General features: G+C 41.1%; 1 protein-coding gene across 1 annotated transcript; it reads left to right on the top strand.

The window, feature by feature from the left end:
- The first annotated feature begins 4,486 nt into the window (after positions 1-4,486).
- Positions 4,487-22,848, top strand: ATP6AP2 (ATPase H+ transporting accessory protein 2). Its single transcript, XM_061410418.1, has 9 exons — positions 4,487-4,677; positions 9,076-9,206; positions 10,838-10,969; positions 15,885-15,980; positions 16,135-16,272; positions 17,139-17,192; positions 18,300-18,449; positions 19,396-19,515; positions 21,795-22,848. Exons 1-9 carry the CDS (start codon positions 4,638-4,640, stop codon positions 21,987-21,989), a joined length of 1,056 nt encoding a protein of 351 aa, XP_061266402.1. The 5' UTR covers positions 4,487-4,637; the 3' UTR covers positions 21,990-22,848.
- Positions 22,849-24,208: the final 1,360 nt, after the last annotated feature.

Genomic DNA, 24,208 nt, shown 5'->3' with positions numbered 1-24,208 from the left:
GGAAAACAAATACGGCGGAAACCATGGAAGGGAGTGGGAAGTTCTCATGAATGGTGTGGCTGTACAGTCATCCCCCAAAGGGGGCTTATTACAGTACCCTGTCAATCTGAGTACAAACATCCAGTTTCCCAGCAGGTGTGTTCTGTCTGTGGAGATGGGTACAGCGGAACCTCATGTGTTAAATATTTGCTGTGGTTGCATACTCACCAAGTTGATTTTGGGTAACTAGGATTCCTATGTCACTTGCATTTTTGGAGAGAATACGCTGACCAGGTTGTCACGAATGTGCAGACTACCACGTACTTGTATATATCAAAATGGTATTTGCACCATTAAGAACCTGTAACTTTATTGTTTGGGGTCAATGTCATGGAGTCAGATTCCCTCTGGGACACTGACAAAACTGGGGTTCTCAGACTGGGAGGCTGAAGCCTGGATTTTGCCCTGTAGTGAATTCCCATAGTAGATACCATCTCTAAGATCTCTTGTTAAGACAGCCGTAAACATGCCAACCACAACTCCGGCCTTTCTTTGGAAACTTCCACCCTCACTGAAGACGTGTTTTGTAAACACAAGAATCTCCAAACATAAGCTGAAATCGAATACAAATAATTCCTACCAAGTCAAAGGGAGATACAGCTCCTCAAGATTCCAAGAAGCAAGCTAGATTTTTAAAACTTTTTTTATTGTCAAACATGACACAAACATACATCAGTGTTCAAAATATCGATAATAATGAAGCGAACACTGGTGTAACAATATCCACCTAGGTCATTAGGAAATGACCAACCTCCCCAAATCCTTCTGCATGTCCCTTTAAAAATATTTTTTTTTAATTTCTTGGCCACACTGCACAGCATATGGGATCTTAGCTTCCCAATGAGGGATCAAACCCACACCCCCTGCATGGGAAGCGCAGTCTTAACCGCTGGATCGCCAGGAAAGTCCTGCATGTCCTTTCTAGACATATCCCCCTCTCTACCACCCCATAGGTAACTTGTATGACATTTTTATGGCAGTCATTTCCTTGCTTTTCTTTATACTTTGACCATCTATGCTGCATCCATAAACAGTATACTTTCTTTTTGCCTGATTTTGAACTTTATATAAATGAAGTCAAACTGTTCATTTCTTATTTTTATATAGTATAAATGTGATATATAATATGTAACCTGTTATTTATATTTATTCAGTTTCATTATGATATAGTATCCCATTGTATGAAATATATACCACAATTTATTTAATCAATATACCATAATTTATTATTAGTATGTAAGTGCATGTTCCTGTAGTATTTCCTCTAAGGAATGGAGCTGCTGGGTCATAAGTTTGGTATTTCTTCAGCTTTAATAGACAAGGCAATGTTTTCAAAAACTGTTGTTCCAGTTTATGCTTCCACCCCCACGTTATGAGAGTTTCAGTTGATTCACATCCTTGCCTACACTTGGCATGGTCAGATTTCTAAACTTTTTGCCAGTCAAGTGGTGTGTTGGTATCTCATGGTTTCAAATTTGCATTTCCCTAACTATTAATGCAGCTGAGCATGTTAGTATAGTGGCGGGTCTTTTGTATTTATTCTTCTGTAAAGTATCTATTCAAGTCAGTTGCCCATTTTTCTATCAGTTTGTCTTTATCTTACTGATTTGTAGGAGCAATTTCCACTTTCTGGATATAATTGATCTTTTCCCATTTGGGGACTTGTATTTTCACTTTATGGGTTTTTTTAATTTGCTTTATTTTTCAGAACATTTTAGATTGAGAAGAATTGAGAAGATATTACATATACCTCACACTCAGTTTTCCTTATTATCAACAGCTTACATTAGTAGGGCACATTTGTCGCTATTAATGAACCAATAGTGATATTAATACGTTATTATTGACTAGAATCCATACTTTATTCAGATTTCCTTTTCCAAGGTGCTCTGTCAACTGGGTCCTGCTAGCTTGGAGCCGAACCGTATGAAAAGAAGCTTTTTTCCCCTTTCTCCCTTCAAATGGGATGTAAAATCTCAGGTTATTTACACAGGGTTCAGCTCACACTCACTTTTCCATTCTGCATATTGTGTCTTTTGGAAAAAAAAAAAAATCCTTAATTTTCATTGAGCAGGGCTCCACAGGGCTCCCTGATGGCTGATTTACAGGGACCAGACCATCTCACCATGATCTCTCTGGGATCACTCAGAACTCACTGCTGGAATTAATGGGGGCTGGGTAGGGGGTGGGATGCAGAGTTAGAGAAGCAAACTATATTATGTGTTTCTTCAAGTCTTCTATCTGGCCCTCTCCTTTTGGAACTCAAGAAGCAGGAATTTGACATTTTTGTTTTCTGGTTCTTTTCCAAGAGTCCTCCCCTCAGGGCAGTAGATGGCTGGAGTCTGGGCTATTTGGCCTGGGAGGAGAGGTGTGCCGAGAATGGGGGAGGAGGTTTCTTTTAGGCTAACACATGGGTCATTACTTCATATATTATCCTGGGCACACATATCCATCTTGAAATGCTTCAGTGGAAAAAGTTAACTGCACATCACTGGTTGTTTACTGAGCGCTAAAGATTGAATCAGAAGGGCTGTGTTCACAAAGCAGAACTGCTGAGGACTCAGAATGTGACCTTGAGTACATATGCCCTCCCCCAGGTTTCAATCTCTCAATCTATGATACAAGGAGCAGCGTTCCTACAGCATTTATCCTGCTGAATTTCAAGGCTATAAGCAGCAGCAATGTCCCTTTGAGACCTCAGATGAAAAGGGGTCTTAGATTTAAAGGATAAGCTATTCACTCTTGGCTCACAAAAAGGACATTATTTCTCAAGACAGAGTATGAAAGATTGTGAGATTTTGAGGTTTCCTGGGTGGGGAGGAATAGGCAGGATTTATATTATGTTCCAGTCTATTTATAATATTTTTGGTCTACTTCAAATTAAAAGAAATAAGAATGTCCTAGAACTCTTTCAAGAACAGAAAAATTCACTCCTCTCCCAGTTTTTCAGGCTGGATGAAATGGCAAGAGTTGTGCTCTACTTTTAGCTGATTATGCCCCTAAATAAAGTTTAGACAAATTTTTTTAGGACTGTTGTCTAGAACCTGTTCTACAATATGTAGTAAGATGCACAAAGAATGAAATTTTAGTTGATATGAAGATAAATGATTCCATCATGCTTAAAAATGAATTTTTAAAAAATGATTAAATTCTTATTGATATTTATTTTTTCAAATCAGTGATTTTAGAGTTGATGTTTTGAACTTAAACTAAACAGTTAATGGTAACCTGATGGGCTTTCTTCCTGTCACAGTTTAGTTTTTGCTATCTGAAATAACTCCTGTGCATGCATATTGAAACCACATCCGTGTTTCAAGGCCATCAGCTGTTTTCTGAACACAGTTGATACATTGTCACTTCTTGCTTCATATGGAGGTTAAAAAAAAACAACCCATGAGATGTGAGAAGGGAGGATACTGGCCAAATTAGTTATGTCTAGCCTTCACATGGAGAAGGCAATGGCACCCCACTCCAGTACTCTTGCCTGGAAACTCCCATGGACGGAGGAGCCTGGTAGGCTGCAGACCATGAAGTCTCGAAGGGTCGGACACGACTGAGCGACTTCACTTTCACTTTTCCCTTTCATGCATTGGAAAAGGAAATGGCAATCCACTCCAGTGTTCTTGCCTGGAGAATCCCAGGGACGGGGGAGCCTGGTGGGCCGCCGTCTATGGGGTCGCACAGAGTCGGACACGACTGAAGCGACTTAGCAGCAGCAGCAGCAGCCTTCACATACTAAAGGATGGATGAAGGAAATAATTAACTAACTCTTGGGTAGATCAATAAGTCTTAGGGTTGCCAGATTTAGCAAATCAGAACGTAGGACGCCCAGTTATATTTGAATTTCAGATAAACAACAAATAACTTTTTTTTTAGTTTAAGTATGTCCCATGAAATATTCACGACGTTTATCCTAAAAATTATTCGTTGTTTATCTGAAATTCAAACGTAACTGGGCGTCCTGTAGTTTATCTGGCACCCCTACTTGGAGTGCTGGGATTTCCCGAGGCGCCTGGCTTCCTCCAAGCAGGTGCTCAGCATCTGTGTAATTGTTAGAGCGAAGCCCAAACCAGCCTCGCAGCTTTCACAGCTGCACCCCTAGTGGGGGGGGGACCACGCGACCGCGACACACACCCTGGTAGGAGACCGGCACTCGAGACTGGCGAAAGGGTCCACACCCGGGAGGCAGCCCCACCATGTGGTCTCTCTGGGGCTCTCTGCAACCCTTGATAGGTTCCGTCCTTCCCCCTCAGCCCCCGATCCCCAGCCCTACCCTCCATCTCATGACCCTTCGTCACGGGCCGGGGGAGGGACTGCCCTACTCGGCGATCGTTGCCTGACATTGGCAGGGCCTTCCATCCATCACGTTAGGCTCCTTCCATCACGCTGACGTTTCCCAAGCTACGTTTCTCCCGCAAAGCGCGGCGTAGCTAGGGATTGGTGGAGAAGGCGGAGACCGTCCCAGCGGGAGGCGACGGCAGGGCGGGCTCTGGGAGTCGGGGCGAGCCCGAGCTCGTCACCCCCTCGTGCTGCGCCGGTCGTAGCGTCCTGCTGGCCAGTTCCGCGTCGCCCTGCGCTGCTGCAGCCGCCGCGGAACTATGGCTGTGCTCGTCGTGTTCCTGTCCTTCTTGGTGGCGGGTGAGGACCCGGGAGCGGGCAGGGCGCGCTCCGCGAGGGAGCTCCGAGGGCCGCTGGGCTCGGGGGTCGCGGGCAGCCAAGGGTGGGCGGCAGTGGGGCGGGTGCCGCAGTGCGGGCAGCCGGCGGTGGCCTCGCCCCAGCCGTCTCTCTCTCGGTCTTGTCTCTGGGCCAGCCTGTGGCGGCGGGGCCTGGCGGGCTTGCAGGGACTGGGCCGGGCGGGGCGGGGCTGGGTTGCGTGGGGGCACCTGAGCCGGCCTCCACCTTCCGCCTCTTCGAGAAAGGCGCGTCCAGCTGTCTCACTCCGGCCTCTTCCGCCTGGGGAGGCGCTTCGGAGGACCGGAAGGTCGTTCTGATCTGTCTAGTTGGGTACTTCAATCAGCTGATGAACTGCAGCCCTTTGCGAAGAGGCCGAGGTCCCAGCTGCCCTTAGCTGCTGCTTTTCTTGGCATTTTTTGGTGTCTTCATTTGTAGCAGTTGTCATCAGTAATTGGTGAAATCCCCCCTCCCCCCTCCCCACGGTTTTAGGATACGAAAGTTGGAAGTGGAGTATTAGTAATTGTTTTTGTGTGATTATTTTCTCAAGGAGGATTCCAGGTACCTCTCTGTAAAGTTTGCAGTAGTTCCCAATTTTAAGGATTTGGAAACTAAGACATGAGTCACGTTCTTGGGGTCACATGTCAAATGGTAGCTTTCTCGGTGAATCTAGGTTCCCCAATATTGAGCAAGGAGAATGCCAGTCAGCTCCTATTTGGCCTCTTCCCGTGTATCATGTAATTAATTTTGCATCAGTCCTTAGGAGAGTGGTCAAGCCTAGATAAATTACCCCACAGCACGCAAGTGGTAAGCAGCAAACCTGGAATTGAACCCAGATCAGTGGGCTCCAAAGCATGGGCCTTTCCTATTGTATCTGCTGTGACACAGGTGTGAGAATGATAGGTGCTGGAACTAGGGGCCGGAGGGTGGTGAACATGAGACCACATGGAGAACAGTTGGGAGGAATGGGTCCCTGTTCCCCAGTGTGCCAATTTAAAACTGAGAGGTTAAAAATCTGTAGACGGCCTGTGCCGCTGCTCTGTGAAGTGCTGAGACACTTCACTTTGGAAATGGTGGTTTAATTTTACGTGGAGATACAGACCTTTGATGTTTTTGAAGTCTGCAGTTCTTCTCCATCCCTGGAGGGGCCCAGTGTTCTGTTGATGGTAGTTGGCTTATTTTCATGACTGTAGAATTTTAGAGTTGTATTGTTCCTTTCGTCTCTGGCTCTGGCAAGGTCGTTCTGATCTTTCTAGTTGGGTACTTCAGGAGAATTTAATTTTTTAAACTTGGTTTTGGAAATGTAAAGATCTTCCCTTTGATACTGTGATTTAACTGAACATCTTGCTGAAATTCATGTTTTAATGTTATACTTGATCTTCCTGTGATCATTGAGGTTTGGGGGGTTTTGTTAAGTTTTGGTCTGAGGCAAATAATTGCTTCTGTACATGGTTTGAACCTGCTTTCCTAACTAGAAAAGTCTAGTTCATACAGACCAAGAATCTGATCCTGTCAGGTTCTTCACTGCTGTGGTCTTGTCAGATGAGGTTAAATTACTGTTTTCCACAGTGACTAAATGTGACTAAATGAAAAACATCTTTTAAGAGATCTGACTTCTCTATTTGAGGAAAAAATATGTCATTTAAAATGGCGATACCAAACTGGGGAGAGAGTAGAAGTAAACTAGAAGTGAATACCAGGTCATGAGGAGTATTTGGAAAAAAATTCAGATGGTTAGTTTGGAGGGGAAAGGCCAAGGGTGAACACGTGAATGTGAAGGGGTGCCATGTTGAAGAAGGATTCGATTTGGTCAGTGATTCTTCAGAGATCAAAAGTAGGACCTGTTTAGTTTTTTAGATGATGATTTCATCTTCATTCAGAGATGACAGCACAGTATGGTGGTCGTTCCCAAAGGGAAGGATTCTTAACCTCTAGCCCAGATTAGGGAGGCTGGGGGGAATTTCCCTAGGCCAGGTGCCTCACATGTAAATATGTGAACAGTTGGGGTGGGAAGAAAAGGCTTTTCTGACAGAACAGTATGTGTAAAAGCACAGAGATATGAGAGCAAAAGAGCAAAGAGTTTGGTGGAGCTGAAACGTGTAGGAGTTAAAGTTGCAGAGATTCCACAGAAAGGGTGGTGAAGTGCCTTGGGTGTTACGTTTTGGATTTTGTCTCAGAGGCTCTGGGCACTGAGAAGGTGGTTGAGCTGAAGGGTGAACATTCAGATCTGTAGTTTGAAAAGGTGCTAGGAAGACTGAATCAGAGTGGCATGACCGGTCACAAGGAGCCCTGCTTTGTCTAGCCTCAGGAGGGCCTGAGGAGGGTCCTGGACATGGAGGGGGAAGGGCTCGGGAGATGAGAAGCAAAGATGGACAGAACTCAGAGGTTGATGAGCTGTGGTGCTGAGGAAGGGTTTAAAGATGATTAATTCAAACAGCTGGGTGGAAGGTGGCGTCATCCTTTGCTACAGAGAATACAGGAGGCGTGTGTGGGAAAACGGCAAGTTCAGTTCTGAACCTGTTGCGTTTGAAGCACCCATGGAACTTGGAAGGAAATGCTCAGCAGACTGCTGGATATCTAGGCAGCAGGCTTAAGGAGAAATCTAGGCTGCAAATAAAAATCTGGGAACCATGAGTGTGCTTCTGGTGTTTGGAGCCTTAGGGAGTAGATGGGTTCAGGCAGGGGGGAAGCCAACGTAGAACAGGAAGCAGTGGGGGTCAAGAATGGAGCCACAGATCTCCAAAGTGGAGTGTGCTTGATTTTGTGTGCTTCATAATATATTATGAATCCATTGTTACATTATAATTTGCGACTGTATAGTTTTTAAGTATATTGTGTATATTAAGTATATTACGTATATTGGGAATACTTTCAAGCTTCCTACTGGAAGGGTTGAAATCTAAATAGTTTGCATGTCACTGCTTTAAAGCAGGGGAAGGGGAAGAAACTGAGGAGAAAGACTGGGAGGAAAACCAGGGGCCCAGGCTTAGGGAGACCAGGGCAGGAGTTTCAAGGACAGAGTTGACAGAATCAGCCGCTTTGGGACGTTACATAAATTGAGGGTTGCAAACTGTCTCTGGGATTTGGTGAGTCATTTCGGTGGCGTGGTGGGGTCAGAAGCTGTGGGTTAGGTAGCATATAGGAGATAAAGAAGCAGAGGAGCCAGGTGGTGGCTGACTACTCTTCCAAGGTGGTTCTTCATCTGAAGGGAAGCAGAGGCAGGAGGGAGCTGGTAGGACCAAAGGAGAGTTTCTGTGGTTTGGATTTTAGAATGGGAGCACCCTACAAGTATTTGTGTGTGCTCAAATAAAAGAGCCAGTTGAGAGGGAAAAGGGCTAGTGCAAGATGTAGCTTCATTCACTCACTCCCTCAACAAGTATTTATGGAGCAGCAATGTGCCAGGCACTGTTCTCAACCCTGGGGCTACTGTGTGAAGAAGACAAACCCAAACCCCTGCCCTCATGGGACTCGTGCTGTACAGGGCCAGCTTTTTATGCCCCCAACCATACAGCCACCTAACTTCTGGTACAGGGTCTGTTCCAAGTTGGGAAGCCAACTTCTTACACTTTGTGAAGAATTCGAGTGTTGGGACAATGGAGATGATTCCTGGCAAATGTAGGGTTTGTAAGTTGAGGTGGCGTCTCCGTTCACTAGTCGTGTTCACATAGAGGATGGGTGACCTTTCAGGTATCGTGGCGATGCCTGCATGAAGCAGCGGTTTCTTGGTATAGGAGTCTACCTTTTCTCGGCCTCCTGTATGTCCGTTGGAAATACTATGTCTTGGACTTTGTGTCTACAGTCTGAAGTATTACACCTTCTAACTGGTAATGTGTACCCCCCCCATTTGACAGTTCTCATTTCACTAGTTTTGCCTGTGGGACATAAGGAAAGCTGGGATCTATCCTAAGATAGACTAACCGGTTGAAATTTCAGAGTGATATACTAGAAATTTTTTGAATTTGCATTTTGAAGAGAGAACTGGTGGTAGAAATAACTTAGAGATTTCAAGTTTATTTTCTTCCTTTCTAGTTGGGGGTCAGGGTTTTGGTTTTTGTTCTTGAAAATCTGGAGAAATGCTACTGATTTCTAATTCTTGCCAAATTGTCACATGCCCCTGTTTAGGAAGGCAAATACATCATTATGAGAATTGTTTCATTGCTGTAACTTTGTTATAGCAGAAGGTATGGACTTAAATTCTTGCAGTATACTTTGTAAAAGAATTTATTGATGTTTAGGATTCAGCATTTTGTCCGTTCAGCATTTAGTATGCTAAGTCAATGGAGAATGGGAAAGTATGTATTTAAAATTTTTCAGTGCAGTTGCAGAAATTTTGTGATGCTGACTATTAATCTGTTTTCTTTTCAGATGTCTTTGGGAACGAATTCAGTATATTAAGATCACCAGGGTCTGTTGTTTTCCGGAATGGAAATTGGCCTATTCCAGGAGAGCGAATCCCAGACGTGGCTGCATTGTCCATGGGCTTCTCTGTGAAAGAGGTATGAGTATTTTTAAAAAATATCTGGAGCTGCTTCTGAAAGCATTTTTGTTGATTTATTTTAATAGCCCAAGAGAGTAGCAGGCAAACATAGGTACAGATTATAAAAGTAAAAAATTAATTTGTAGTCAGGGAGATTTTAGGTAAGTGTTCCAAGCTTGGTTATGAAAGCAAATCATTATAAAACATTAACCACGTAATCGTTTATTCATAGTAGTGACGTCCTTTGCTGTATTAGCGAATGCATCTGTCCTGCTGTTAATAGGATGTATAAATTTATTGGTTTTCTGCAGTACATGTGATAGATTTGTGTCTTAGTTTAGGCTGCCATTACAAAGTACCACAGACTGGGTGTTTTATAAACAACACTTATTTCTTCCGGTTCTAGGGGCTGGAAGTCCAAGATCAGGGTGCCAGCATGGTGAAGGTCCTCTCCAGGTTGCAGAGTGCCAACTTCTTGTTGTATGTGGTAGAGAGAGCCCTGTGGAGTCCCCTTTATAAGGGGTCTAATCTCATTCATAAGGATTCCATCCTCATGACCTAGTTCCCGCCCTCAGGCCCCTCCTCCTAATACCATCACATTGGGGGGCGGTTAGGATTTCAACATGAGTTTTGAGGGGACACAAGCATTCAGCCCATTGCAATTTATTATGAATGATGCAGTGTATATACATCTTACCTGAGTTTAGGAAAATAATGTGGTCAGTAGTCATAACCTGTTGTAGTAACCGACTGCTTACGTGCGATTGTTGCGGAGAGGGCCTAGATCCAGTCAACATGAGAGAGCTTCAAGCTCAGGGCTAGAAGAAAGGAGATGGAGTTTGTTCTATCTCCCTGTCTCCTCCCACTTTAAGGTTTGATGCTTTTGAGGTGGTCTGTAGACATCATCAGTCACTCAGAGGAATGTTCTTCCTAGGTCCTGAGTGCCCTTGAAACCAGAAGCTGTGCACAGGAACTGCCTCTAGGTTAGGCCTCTGGGTGGAGCTCCTTGCATGAATGTGACTTGCTGTTTAAGTATGAAATTTGTACCTTATTCTTTATGAACTTAATTTTGACTACAAATGGCTGTCAAAATAACCTTTAGAGGTAATTATTAATAAACTATTTTGACTACAAATGGCTGTCAAAATAACCTTTAGAAGTAATTATTAATAAACTACAGTCACTTTCAGCAGGAATTTTATTTATAAAGTGCTTAGTCTAAAGAGAATGTTGTAGTCTTGCTGTGTCACTGTGAAAGAGAAACGTGATATGGTAGTAGATAAGGGCAAAGGACGATGTGAGGGAAGAAAATATCCACAGTTACATGGAGGAGAAAGTATTTCATAATCTGGAATTTGGAAAGTACCTACATTTTGTTCACTTGCCTGCTTTTTTCCACAGAAGGTTTGAGATGACTTATTATTAGACTTTACTGTTTCAAGTCTGTAGCCGTTAAAATGAAGAAGGTAGAACTCAGCATCCTCAATTAGGAGATTGCAGCTACTGCCTTAAATAAGATGTTTGCTGTCCCTATGAGTTTTCATTGCTGGTATCATCCCAGAACCCCTTAATTGTGCTTGTCAGATGTTACTGGGGAAATGGTTTCCTGAATTGATAATTCAGCACAGTTTCATGCTTTTCAACGTGCAGGACCTTTCTTGGCCGGGCCTTGCAGTAGGTAACCTATTCCACCGTCCTCGGGCTACTGTTATGGTGATGGTGAAAGGAGTGGACAAGCTTGCTCTACCCCCAGGCAGTGTCATTTCGTACCCTTTGGAGAATGTGAGTATTTACTATAAAGAATTAAAGGGATGCATTTAAAATTTTGTCTTGTCAGCTGTCATTATGGATTGTGTTCTAAACACTCGTCTTTCTTTTAATGCCCTGATAAGTAAAAGGCAGTTTCGTTTTTTTTTAATATGATGGTTGCAAATTGATTGAAACTTGGCTGCTTGCTATGCATGAGAGTACTTTCTAAGGTAAGAGGTGAAGAAATTGCCCCGCTCTGAGAATAGTCAGAGGATTGAAAAACCAATTGAGGGTGTAACCTGTTGACATATTCTCGGGCATTATTTCATCACCTTCCCTTCAGAATTTTATCATTTCTTTTGGTAAGGAAAAGATTGGGGGCAGTTTTGCTGGCTCACTTATTCCTTTACTGGCTTTTCAGGCAATATGGCTGACTGAACTGTTGTGAAAGGCCCTCCTTCTACTGTAAGTGTATGGAGTCAGCAAACATCTTTACATGTATAAAATTGAAAGCAAGAAAGGGATACACAGAGGTGCCAGATATGAATAGAAAATATGGAAGCCACAGTGATGAGCAGGAGCTGAAGGTGAAATTGTGTTCCTTACAGAAAGCCAGGGGCTATAAAAATGCTGTCTTGTTCTTGAAAGGAACCCCCAGCTGCCCCAGGGCTACCACAGAGGAGCTGGCTTGCCAGCCTTAGCTGTGGAACGCAAAGAGCCCCCTATGAGAAATCTGAACTATGGGCTTATACTGGGCAGTTAGCTACTTCAAATTCACACAATGCACCCCACACAGATACATGTCTACAATCCAGGGCTGTTTTGGTAAAAGAAAGAATTGAAGAGTTGAATTTACCGAACACTTGAAGGGGAAAAAATGCCATGAGAAAGTCAGCAGGTCCAACAAACAAAATTCACCCCCTAGAACTACAGATAATAAACCAGTCCCAAAAAGAGACTTGAAAATACATACATATATTAAAATGGTGAGAAAGTTAAAGGAACGGCTAGAAACTAGAGGTAGTTAAGTTATTTTTGAGATGTGGTACTTTCATTTCCACTTAAAAATATTTTGTAATTTATATTGATTTCTTTAACCCATGAGTTATTTAGAAGTGTTGTAACATGTGGGTTCTTTCAGGATAATTTTTAATTATTCAGTTTCTAATTTCATTGCATTATAACACTGGTATATACGATGCTGATTTGGGAGGGGGGATTCTTTTCAGACTTTTCCTGTGGTCTAGTATACAGTATCTCCAAGCACATGACATGTTTACCAAAAAAATGACCATGTACTAGGCCACAAGGCAAAGCTCAATGGGTACTATCAGTATCATATAAACCACCTTCTCGGATCACAATGCAGTTAAATCTGAAAAAAAAAATGATACTTTTAAAAAATGACTTCAAATGATAGAAACAAACACAAGCTATGAGTCCTCGGGTTTAGAGCACACTGAGGTAGGCTAAAGTCAAATCAACGCCTGAATATGAGTGAAACTGAAGACCCATCAAGGACACTGAGTCTTACCAGAGAGAAGAGATACAGTCGTGACAGAGGAATGAGAGCAAAACGGTAGCAGACTCCTCATCGTTGCCGTTGGGGATTTGAAGTGCAAGAAGGGAAAAGCAGCAACTGGACAGTATGAAGCCAGGCTGAGGATACTGTTTAAGTAGACATAATAAAATGATTTATGATGTAACTGTTGGGAAGGTGCAGAGAGAGAAACTGCATGTAAGGAGACAGGGCTCTGGCTGGTGATGTGGGAGAGCTAAATCCTCATCTTCTATAATGGGCAGTGAATAGGCAATGCCTAAAATTGTAAAGTCAAGATGTAGCAATATAAACACATTATTTAGGATGGTGGTAAGAAGAAAAGGAGACAAAGGATTTGAAAGCGAATGCTACAAGTAGGTACAAAGGATGTAATGTTGTCAGCATGACGAGTGTAGTTAACACTGCTGTATGATACATATCAAAGTTGTCAAGAGTAAATTCTAAGTTCTCATCACAAGGACAAAAATTTTCTTTTTTGTTTTCTCTTTTTTGTATCTGTATGATGATGGTAATTATTACTGTGGTAATAATTTCACAGTGATAACTTATACAGTGATATATGTCAATTATCTCAATAAGACTGAAAAAAATTAACTTGAAGTGAGGAAGAAAGATGGAGGAAAGAAAGTGAGTACCTCAGAGGAATAGGAAACGGGCAAACTTATTTTCATAAAAAATCTTATAGAACTACTGGTCTCTTAAGTGGCATGTGTATAAAAATTTTTTAAAAGTCAATAAGAAAAGATACTGGAACAGACACAGTCCTAAATCATCGGTTGAGAAAACTACAGCAGAGATTTTGAAATTATTTGGAACTGAAATGTACCATATATTTTTAAAATTGTGGGGTGCAGCTAAAGTGGTAAGAATGAAATTTATAACCTTAAATGCACATGTTAGATAATTTCAAAGATTGGAAATTTGTGAGCTAAAGAAACCAGAAGAATTTCAGAGTAAATGGAAGGGAACAATAAAAACGAAAGGTGTATTAAAACATTTTTCTTAGTCTTCACAAACATTATTAAGTAGCTTGCTGTGTGTGATTTTCTGTGAAAATCACTGTAGAAGATCTCTTTAAAAAAATACATTAAAAATCCAAAATGCCCTTCAGATTTTCATTAGCCTACAATCTGAAATTAAACATTTTAAAAAGAGTAGCCTCATTTTACATGAGTAGAAACTGAAAAGAGCTCATGTTACTGCTTGACCCTGACTGACTGCCTCTAAGGGAAAAGATCCACCCCAAAACAAACAAAAACTTTAGAATTCCACTTAATGAAGCTTCTATTTGATTAGCTAGCTGTTATCATTAGTTTCAAGTCCTATAGATAGAGGATTTCTATGTTCTCTAGGACAAACATGTGCGTATCCTTATAGTTTTAAGCATGAGCTTTTTTTCCTTTTCCAGTTTAGCCGGTCTGTATCCGTTCTTCCTCCCCAGTTTGGCGTTCACCTGACTCAGTAGCTTCTCCAGTTTGACTGCTAGGGACATGCCACCTTTAATCTTCAGCTTTCCTGCCATGAATGCCACTGGGGTGAAATGCGGCTGGAGACTTGTGTTCCGTGTTCTCATATTTCTTCCAAAGCCCAAGAAGTTGACTGTGGGATTGCAAAAGGAGCGCGTTTGTGGCTGACTCCGGATGCTTATAAAAAGGATGCTTTTGCAAGTTGGAACTCTCTTCCCCTTCTTCAGTTAAACATTAACTTATTTGAAGAGAATCTGGGGAAGAGTTGATATGCATTGAGTAAGAGAAAAAAATTAATTTCAGTTACTAAACATTTATTTCTGCTTGGCCCACATTAACATGCTACTTATAAACATGAACCTTTTAATAGTAAAAGAAACTACTGAAAAAAGTCACTCTGAGAAATCTCCATTAAAACAAAAACATTGCTACTATATTGCTTGTTTTAATAATGATAAGAATAAAATACTTTTTGAGGGAAAAAATTACCATTATCTCTTTTAAAAAATAACGTGGGAGCAGAAACAGGTCTATGGGAGTAGAAGTCAGAATTGTGATTACCCTTGGGGGTGGAGGGAGTTGGTAGAGAGGCTTGTAGGGTGCTGATGTTTTATTTTGATCTGGTGGGGCTATATGAATATCCATTTATAAATATTCCCTGAATTGTTAAGCCAAGATTTATGCACCATATTATATGTATGTTGTGCGCATGCGTGATCAGTTGCGTCCAACTCTTTGTAACCCCATGGGACTGTAGCCCACAAATCTCCTCTGTCCATGGGAATTTTCTAGGCAAGAATACTGGAGTGGGCTACCATTTTTTCCTCCAGGGGAATCTTCCCGACCCAGGGATCAGACCCTGTGTCTCCTACATTGGTAGGCAGATTCTTTAGCACTGAGCCACCTGGGAAGCCCCATATGTATGTTACACTGTAACAAGAAATTCAGGGGAAAAAGTACATTTTATCACAATTACCAATTTCAGTTTATTAATACCATGTGGTCCCAAGATAAATTTCACAATTCAAATTTCTTGTGACATACTTTGTGCCTTGCCTAGGAATCTTCAGTCCCTCTGAAGACTAAACCCTACACCTTATTAAACATTTTTCCTTTTTTAAAAATTATTTTTAAATTTTTATTTATTTTTAATTGGAGAATAATTGCTTTACAATGTTGTGTTGGTTTCTACATCAACATGAATTAACCATAGATGTATGTCCCCTCCCTCTTGAACCTCCCTCCCATCCCTTAAACATTTTTAAAGTTTTGAAATGAAAAATGAGGTCTGTTTCTTTCAATCAAATTCAAGTCTTCAAATTCCCTTCACCTCTTAAATGAGTTAATAAATTATTGTAGAGTATACATTCATTGTGGCACATTTTATCAATATTGAAACCAAATGTGTTCCTGCTAAAAAATACCTGAATGACCAACTGAACCTGCCTGCCAGTGCAGGAGATGCCAGAGACATGGGTTTGATCCCTGGGTCAGGAGAAGCCCCTGGAGGAAGAAATGGCAACCCACTCCAGTATTCTTGCCTGGAGAATCCCATGGACAGAGGAGCCTGGTGGGCTACAGTCCATGGGGTCGCAAAGAGTTGGACTCAACTGAGGGGCTGAGCACACGCATGACCAGCTGAAAGTGATGCTTTGCACAAGATAGTGTTTTGTCCTTAATTTTGCAAGTTGTTTCTTATTTAGGCAATTTGGAGACACAAACTCATTGGCCCACTAGGGGGCTGTTTAATCTTCAGTATCCTCAAACAGGTTCTTTGTATTTGGATATGATTTGGGTCTTTTAAATTTCCATAGAAAATGCTGGTACTTTTTTTTTAAGGCTCCCTTTTTAATACTATTTAAATGATTTTTCTTCCTACTTGGGTTCAGATAATAATTAAGGTCTCACTCTTAAATTTCAGGCAGTTCCTTTTAGTCTTGACAGCGTGGCAAATTCCATTCACTCCTTATTTTCTGAAGAAACTCCTGTGGTTTTGCAGTTGGCTCCCAGTGAGGAAGTAAGTTGTGATAGTTTTTATTTTAAATGCTTTGAAAAATAAGCTCTCATTATTTAATGAAAATTTAAAACGAATTTTATGAAAAATGCTGATAGACTTTGGTATATTGGAATTAATCTGCAGAATGTAATACAATTTTGGATTCTTCTTCCAGAGAGTGTACATGGTGGGGAAGGCAAACTCAGTTTTTGAAGATCTCTCAGTAACGCTCAGACAGCTCCGCAATCGACTGTTTCAAGAAAACTCTGTTCTCACTTCACTTCCCCTCAATTCTCTGAGTAGGAACAATGAAGTAAGTAGTGTAGTCATTGAATGAATAAATGAATATTACTAATTTCTCATGCCGCTGACTTTAGAGCAAACTTGAAATTTTAGAAAATGAAAAGTTTTACAAGCTTCCTGCTTGAGTAGATTCTTTTTTTCCATTAGTGTAATTTTTAAAAAATGATTCTCATGAACTCTTTTTGTGAGCTGGGCTATAGTAAATAGTATGACATACTAGTGCAAGGGTTGCCACCAGTTAATCCTGACAGGCCAGAAATCACAGTAACCACTTTGGTAGTGGGTGGAACTGGGTAGATCTGGTAATGTGGGAGCTATTACTCACTGCCTCTTCTGGTGTGTTGCCTCATTTTCCTATTCATTCTCAGCTGTCCAGTGTAGGGCGCTACCCTTCCTTTGACTCCTGTATGTCAGCTTTACCACCTATTCACCTGTTCATGCACCCTCTTAACCACACGGCATGCCACCTTTGTGGTAGCCTCCTTTCACCTACTCTGATGACCAGGACTACCACCTTTTATTCTTCAAGGGATGTCAGCAAATGAGGCTATTGGCAAGACCTCGTTGCAGTGCGCCAGAATATTCTGATGCCCTGAGGGAAAACCACTGTAGAGTTTGGATGCTTTATCATGGCTTTATCAAAAATAAAGTTATTGAGAGGTAGTCGCTGTGCTGGAGAATAACTTATCACCATTTTGTTAGGAAGTACTATTCTATAAGCATTTTCAATTGAAGTGAACCTAGCAAATGGAGGACACTTGCATAAATTCACTCGTGTTTAATGTCTGTAACACCCTGTGCCTCGCTTGATAGATGGCAAATACAGATCTTGGATGCATATTTAAGATAATGCTCATTTCTTTCTGCTCTCTGCAGGTTGATCTCCTTTTTCTTTCTGAACTGCAAGTGCTACGTGATATTTCAAGTTTGGTAAGTAGGCTACTCTCATTTGTCAGTTCCATTTATTCTGGCTTCAGAAGACATTTCTAGAGATTCCTTGAATGGTAATGAAACCAATCAAAAAGTTTACATATGCCTTAGAAGATTTGATTCCATGCAAGTTGAGAAATTAGTGGTGGTGTTGGGGATTTTGAACTCATCTCATGTTAACACATTACTCCGCATTTTTACTTTTAGGAGAGAGATTCCAAGTACACAGGCCTAGAAGTAAGGCCTCCCCTGGCTATAGTCCTGACCTGTTGATTTCTCCTCAGATATTAAGACTTAATTACTGTATCTTTATCTTTGGGTCTAAAATAGACCTCAATAGAAAATACAGTTTTGACTAACAGTGCTGTCAAGTCAGGAAGGGGATAAAAATGCCTGTAGTATGTTCTTTTTTGTTTGGGGGCGGGGGGGGGGGGCGGTGAATGGTTTTTTTTTTTTCTTTTCAATCCTATGATCAAATAGAAAAACTTAACCTGTGTGCTATCTTCTACAGTTGTTGCCCAAACTTTCAGTGGGGTTGGTTGGGGGAGTGTGGAAGTGTAGTGCTAGTGGTGTGGAGGTGAGCACTGATGGGCTTGTCTCTCTCTAGGATCAGACTGGTCCAACTACCTGTTCTCTCATACCCTGGCCCATATCTGAGGTTTTTAAGAAATTTTAAAACAAGTTTTTATTATAATTGCTTCTAAAAACTAAGATCTGTGTTGGATTTCAGAAACTCCCATTTTAACCAGTTCCATTTGCCACCCTCCCAGACTTTGTATATTGTGGTATGTGCATGCATGCTCAGTCACTCAGTCGTGTCTGACTCTTTGTGACCCCATGGACTGTAGCCCACCAGGCTCCTCTGTCCATGGGATTCTCCAGGCAGAATACTGGAGTGGGTTGCCATTTCCTCCTCCGGGGGATCTTCCCCATCCAAGGGTCGAACCCACATCTCTTGCATTGGCAGGTGGATCTTTACCACCGAGCAACCTGGGAAGCCCAGACCGTGGTACACTGGGGAGCCCCTGTTGTACCTTTTAGGTATAAAACTCCAACTGGCTGTGTTTGACATTACTTTATCCACTTCCTTTTGTTTGTTCTCCTAAGTTGTCTCGACATAAGCATCTAGCCAAGGATCATTCTCCTGATTTATACTCACTGGAGCTAGCAGGCCTGGATGAAATTGGGAAACACTATGGGGAAGACTCTGAACAATTTAGAGATGCCTCTAAGATCCTTATTGATGCTCTGCAAAAGGTAAATCATCGACGGAGTGTGAGCAGTTAAGAGTATGACCATTTGACTTTTTGCTTCTTAATGGGAAAATCTGCTTAGTGAAAGACTACTGATTGAAGTCTTTTACTCACCTTCGTTGAGGGCTGAGGATGGAGTAGGTAGGTCACAGGTATATAGTGGGATGTCAGTGTGTCTTTCCGTCTTTGAGCTGTGCAGCACAGCTTGCAGGATCTTAGTTCCCCACCAGAGATTGAACCTGGGCCCTGGCAGTGAGCTGAATCTTAACCACTGGACCACCAGAGAACTACCAGAGATCATCTCTTTCCAAAGCTGGCAGAGGCAGCATAGGAAATGATTGATAACTCTAGTACAGTACTTTTTTCTTTTCATCATGGCAAAATATAGCTAACGTAAAATTTACCATTTAACTATTTGTAAGTGTACAGTTCTGTGGCACTAAAAACATTCACATTGTTGTGCAACTGCACCACCATCCATTGCCAGGACTTTCATCTTCCCTGAAACGCTGTCGCCATTAAACCCTATGAAATAATCAAAGAACAACACTTGGCACAGCACCAGACATGTAGTAGATACTAGTAAATGCTCCTTTTCCTCTGCCCTTGAAGTTATCCACCTGCAGCCCTTCAGTGAGGCTTCAGTTAAAACCTTTGTAGGTATGATTAACCAGAGACCACTTAGAAAGATTTCCTTTTCCACTTCCCTGCTCCCAATTTATACACCAACAAATTCAGTGACTACTTTCTTATTCTGAGTATTTGAGCTGAATCTTAACAGTTTTCTGAATATTTTAACATAATCAAAACCTTTAAGACTTGCCTATTTTAAGACTGCATTTCATGAGCCAATAGGTAATTGTGTTTGTTCTTGTAGGTGCACCGAAGCTTTACAAAAATTTTAATAAGTATGTGTTTTGAGATTCTTACTAATGCCATTAACGCTTCAGTTTGCAGATGACATGTACAATCTCTATGGTGGGAATGCAGTGGTAGAGTTAGTGACTGTCAGATCATTCGACACATCCCTTGTGAGGAAGACGAGGAATATCCTTGAGACAAAACAAGTGGTGAGTACATTTTTGGATCATGCTTTAAAATTGTAAAATGAACTCTTAAAAAACCCACCAAATCTTGTATCACCTGTGGGCAGTATGCATGAGCAATCAGTAAATCTGAAAAATGATTAAAAACATAGGTTTCTCTTATCCACGGAGGTATTGTGTTTTGTAAGTGATGCTCAGTTCTTTGGGGTTGTAATCAGATAATGTACTTTGTTAGGGATAAAAGCAACTCTGTCGGAGCTGGTGAGATAATTCAAATACAGGTATTACACGGAGATGTCAGACATTAGCATGCAGGAGGAGTGTGGTGCTCTCAACTTGTGGAATCTGCTTTTCTCAGAGGCACATCGTCTTTGTGGTATAGGCTCTCATTTTCCTGCTATGTACTCTCTCTATAATTCTACAAATTTTTGGCCTGGATCTTACTTTGATTTTTAAGCATTTAGAGGATCATAGGCAAGGGTGCCAGCCCTAGTAAAACAAGTGTATATGCGCACAGCCGAAGCATCATGTGGCCAAGAACATTATTTACAGCTGGCTTTATCTCTCAGAGCAGTCAGATCCCCAGTCTTTTATGGACACGCTCCTTTGGGCCCCACGGGACTGAAGAGTGAGATGCTCAAAGGTAATGTGTGTTCAAGACAGTCTGGACATGGCTGGTTTGAGATTGTTTCTTCCTAAATAGGAGTGGGAGAACCTCTGTTTAAAACAGCACACCAGGCTAGACAAACCGAAAAATTTTCACAGGACAGAGCATCTAAATAATGGCCAATTAAAAAAAAAAAAATCACCCTTTTGAGTGCATAGTTTAACTCTCAAGAAAGTAAAGGGAACTGGAGAACTGTGTAGTAACCAGGCTATCCTGAGGACATTGCCAGTTGGGTTACCAAGGGACTGGCTCTCTGTCGGGAGTTGGAACTGAGACTTCCTTGTGTAGCTGGGATGCCAAAAGGGCCCACAATGAGAGGGTAGATTAGAAAACAGCCTACCTACCAGCAAAGGGGGACTTCCGGGTGGTGGTAGTGGTAAAGAACCTGCCTGCCAATGCAGGAGACGTAAAAGACACTGGTTCAAACCATGGGTCAGGAAGATCCCCTGGAGGAGGGCATGGCAATCCACTCCTGTATTCTTACCTGGAGAATCCTATGGACAGAGGAGCCTGGCAGGCTACAGTCCATAGGGTCGCAAGGAGTCAGACATGACTGGAGTGACATTAGCATGCACACACCAGCAAAGGGAGACAGAAAGGCCACTTGGGTGCTGTGCAGGCAGGGTATGTGTTGGGGGTGGTGGAATGTCTCCTAGGGAAGCCTCGGGCCAAGAAATCAACACAAACCCTGGTCCTAAGCGGGTAAGAGGGGTGGCCCCCACCCAGCAGAAATGAATGAAAACCTCCCTGGCAGGATACACCCTCCACACACAGGATACAAAAGTATGTAACATGTAATACTAGTTAAAGAATTTTTAACATGTAACACTCTAAAGCTGAAGGATTAATACCTGTTCCTTTGAAGCTCCCTCTTGTCTTACTCCTCTACCTTCCCCACCTAGAGGAACCTGCTCTCTCGAATATTATGTTAACCATTCCTTGGCTTTTCTTTACAGTTTTAATATAGATGTATTTATCTTTAAGGACTTCCCTGATAGCTCAGATGGTAAAGAATCTGCAAAGCAGGAGACCTGGGTTGGGAAGATCCCCTGGAGAAGGAAATGGCAACCCACTCCAGTATTCTTGCCTGGGAAATCTCATAGACAGAGGAGCCTGGTGGGCTACAGTCCATGGGGTCGCAGAGTCAGATACGACTGAGTGACTAACACTTTCACTTCATTTTGGCTTAAACAATGTTGTTTGGAATCATACTATGTTTTTTCTCTGAGCAAAGGCTCAGTATTTAAGAGTCATGCATGCTGATTGAGTAGTTGAGGTCATTTTACTGCTACATGTTCATTGCACGGATGTGCCAGTTATCCATTCTGTTGATAGACATCCTTGTACATGTCTCTCTACACATATACAAGTGTTCCCTAGGGTATGAACTGGCTGGATCACTGTATATGCACACCATCAACTTTATTGGTATTGCCAAATTTTCTCAAGCAGTTGAGCCACTTTCTGCTTCCACCAACAGTGTTTATCTTCTTTGTGAAGGCTCCTCCTTCTTAGTTCCTAGTATATGTAGCTCTTATGCCACTTAGTATGTTTGTTACATAAATGAATCACAGCTATCAAATTGTGGTAATTTCCTAACTTAATATTCTTCCATCTTGATTTTCTTTTATTGTAGAAGGACCCCTCAACTACCTATAACCTTGCATATAAATATAATTTTGAATATCCCGTGGTTTTCAACCTGGTACTTTGGATAATGATCGGCTTGGCCTTGACTCTGATTGTCACCTGTTACAATATTTGGAACATGGATCCTGGATATGATAGCATCATTTATAGGATGACAAACCAGAAGATTCGAATGGATTGAACTTTCCTTATGACAAACTTGGAAAGAAAGAGGGTTTGAAAATTGGCTCTTTCATTAAAATAAATCTTTTAGTGTAGTTTAAACTAGATAGTACACTTTAAATTTATAAAAAAAAACAGATTTTGTTCTCTTTTGTGTGTGCCTGTGATGTTCTTTTAGAATGAGTTATATAGTATTGATGTGAGTTGACTTGTGTGATATAGATTCCATAATATGCTTAAATACGATGATATAACCATTTAATATAATTTCATTCCATCTACTATTTGGAAATATGCACTGTAATAAATGTAAAACATTTAGAATAGTTTGTGTTATTTATGTTGGGAAAATGCACTGAATTTGAAATGTTTAACTTCCTTACACAGGACAGGTTAAAAGTGACATTTGGGCTGTTATATACTATGAACCATTTGTAAATGTCTTAATGTAAATATCTCTGAAACAAGAAAAGGTTTTTAACTTCAAGCAGCTATTAAGTATGAATGTGCTTCCACAGTCATTCACATTTTCAATTGCATCTGATTGACAGATGATAGCTGTTTTTTTTAATCTCTTCTGAAATTTTGGTGATCTGAATGGTCAAGTGTGGATATTAAAAATACTACATTAATCTAAGAAGGAACTAGCTTTGTGGCGTTAAGACACTTGTAATCATATACGCAAAAACATTTGGGGGACATCTTGGGGCATGATTTCAGTCATTTTTCCCCTTGTGTAAGTTACTCTGGTTTACGGTACAAAATTGTTCTATATAGAATGTTAAGTTGTTAAGTGGAAGTAGATACTCCCTACTTTTTATGTGAAAGTGGACCAATGTCTATAAAGAGTGACAAATAAAGTTAATAATGATTCAAAATTTGTGTTATTTCAATACTACATCTATTTTCTATTGTAAAAACCTAAACAGGGTTTTGATCATAATTGGCTGTTTTGTTATACAGACTTTTTTTTTTTTTAACATTTGTTTATTCCCACTGCACCTCCTGAGATTGATTCATTACCAATATGAGGAAGACATTTTACTTTCTATGCTTATTATTGAATTTACAGAGAATATGATAAATTCACACTAGACTTAAGGTGGGGAAGGCTTAAATTTCCCTATAGTGTTTAGAAAAGTGACTATGCAACTATTAAATACTGATTAGAATATGAAGGACCATCTAATAAGGTAAAAGGCTTAAGGGTTAGTTTTAAAGTCTTATAGCTTATGACTTAACCAATTAAAATTTTAAGCTTCATGCTTATGTAGTTAAGTTAGAGTTATGCTGCCTTGCCCCTGGGAACCCTACTTGGGTTTAGAATTAGCTGTGTCTCTCTTCTCGCAAAAATCATCATATCATTTCTAATTAACATGTTTGAGAAGATGAAGTCTATTTAGCTGTGTTTTCTACCACCACTGCAAGATACCTTTGACAGTTACAGTGGTAAACTTCCATAGAGTGTTTTTTTTCTTTTCACCTCTCATTGAACTATAGTGAAGCTGATAACTGCACAGGAAAGAAAAATTAGTTGTCCTAAAATCACTCAAGTATTCACCACCACAACTCCTGCCAAGCTCATGAAGGTGAGGGTGTTTCCAGCCATCTAACCTGGAACACTCTGACCCCCATGGAACCCAACATGCCTATGTCTAGGGGACAGGGATCTATAATGCTGCAGAGTGGTTAAAATCTACTTTTCTTCCACAAGTTTATTATATAAATATTGCCATAGAAGTTAGATTGTTATGATTAAATGTGAAGTAAACCAATGCCTTTGTAATTTAAAACTGAGGAGACTAAGTTCTAGAAGAAGAAGAAAAATCACCTACATGACAGCACTGATCCATATAGGGTAAATGGCACCAGCACCCGTCTGTTTGGCAGAGAGCAATTAATTAAAATAAATGTTCTGCCAAGATTATTATACCTGTTGCTGATGATTTGCTCTTAAATTAAGTCTAATTTGTTCAGGAACATAAATCACGATGTGGAGATTTGTGTGAGAGGCAGGCAAGTCAGGCTTGTGGCAGACTACTCCACTGACAGTGAAAGAGAAAACCCAATCACTTCATAGCTAATTGGTGGAGTATTTCAAGTGTATAAAACATCTGAGATTCTACATGTGCCAGGTTCTGCTTACGGCCCAATTCTATCAGGAATAATAGAGAATTGATTTTCTTTGGCTATGTCTCTTTTGAAGGAATTACATACTGAATATCCATTTTTACCGGT

Source organism: Bos javanicus, chromosome X, assembly GCF_032452875.1.
Source record: "Bos javanicus breed banteng chromosome X, ARS-OSU_banteng_1.0, whole genome shotgun sequence".
NCBI lineage: Eukaryota > Metazoa > Chordata > Mammalia > Artiodactyla > Bovidae > Bos > Bos javanicus.
This window is presented reverse-complemented; position numbering and strand designations above follow the sequence as displayed.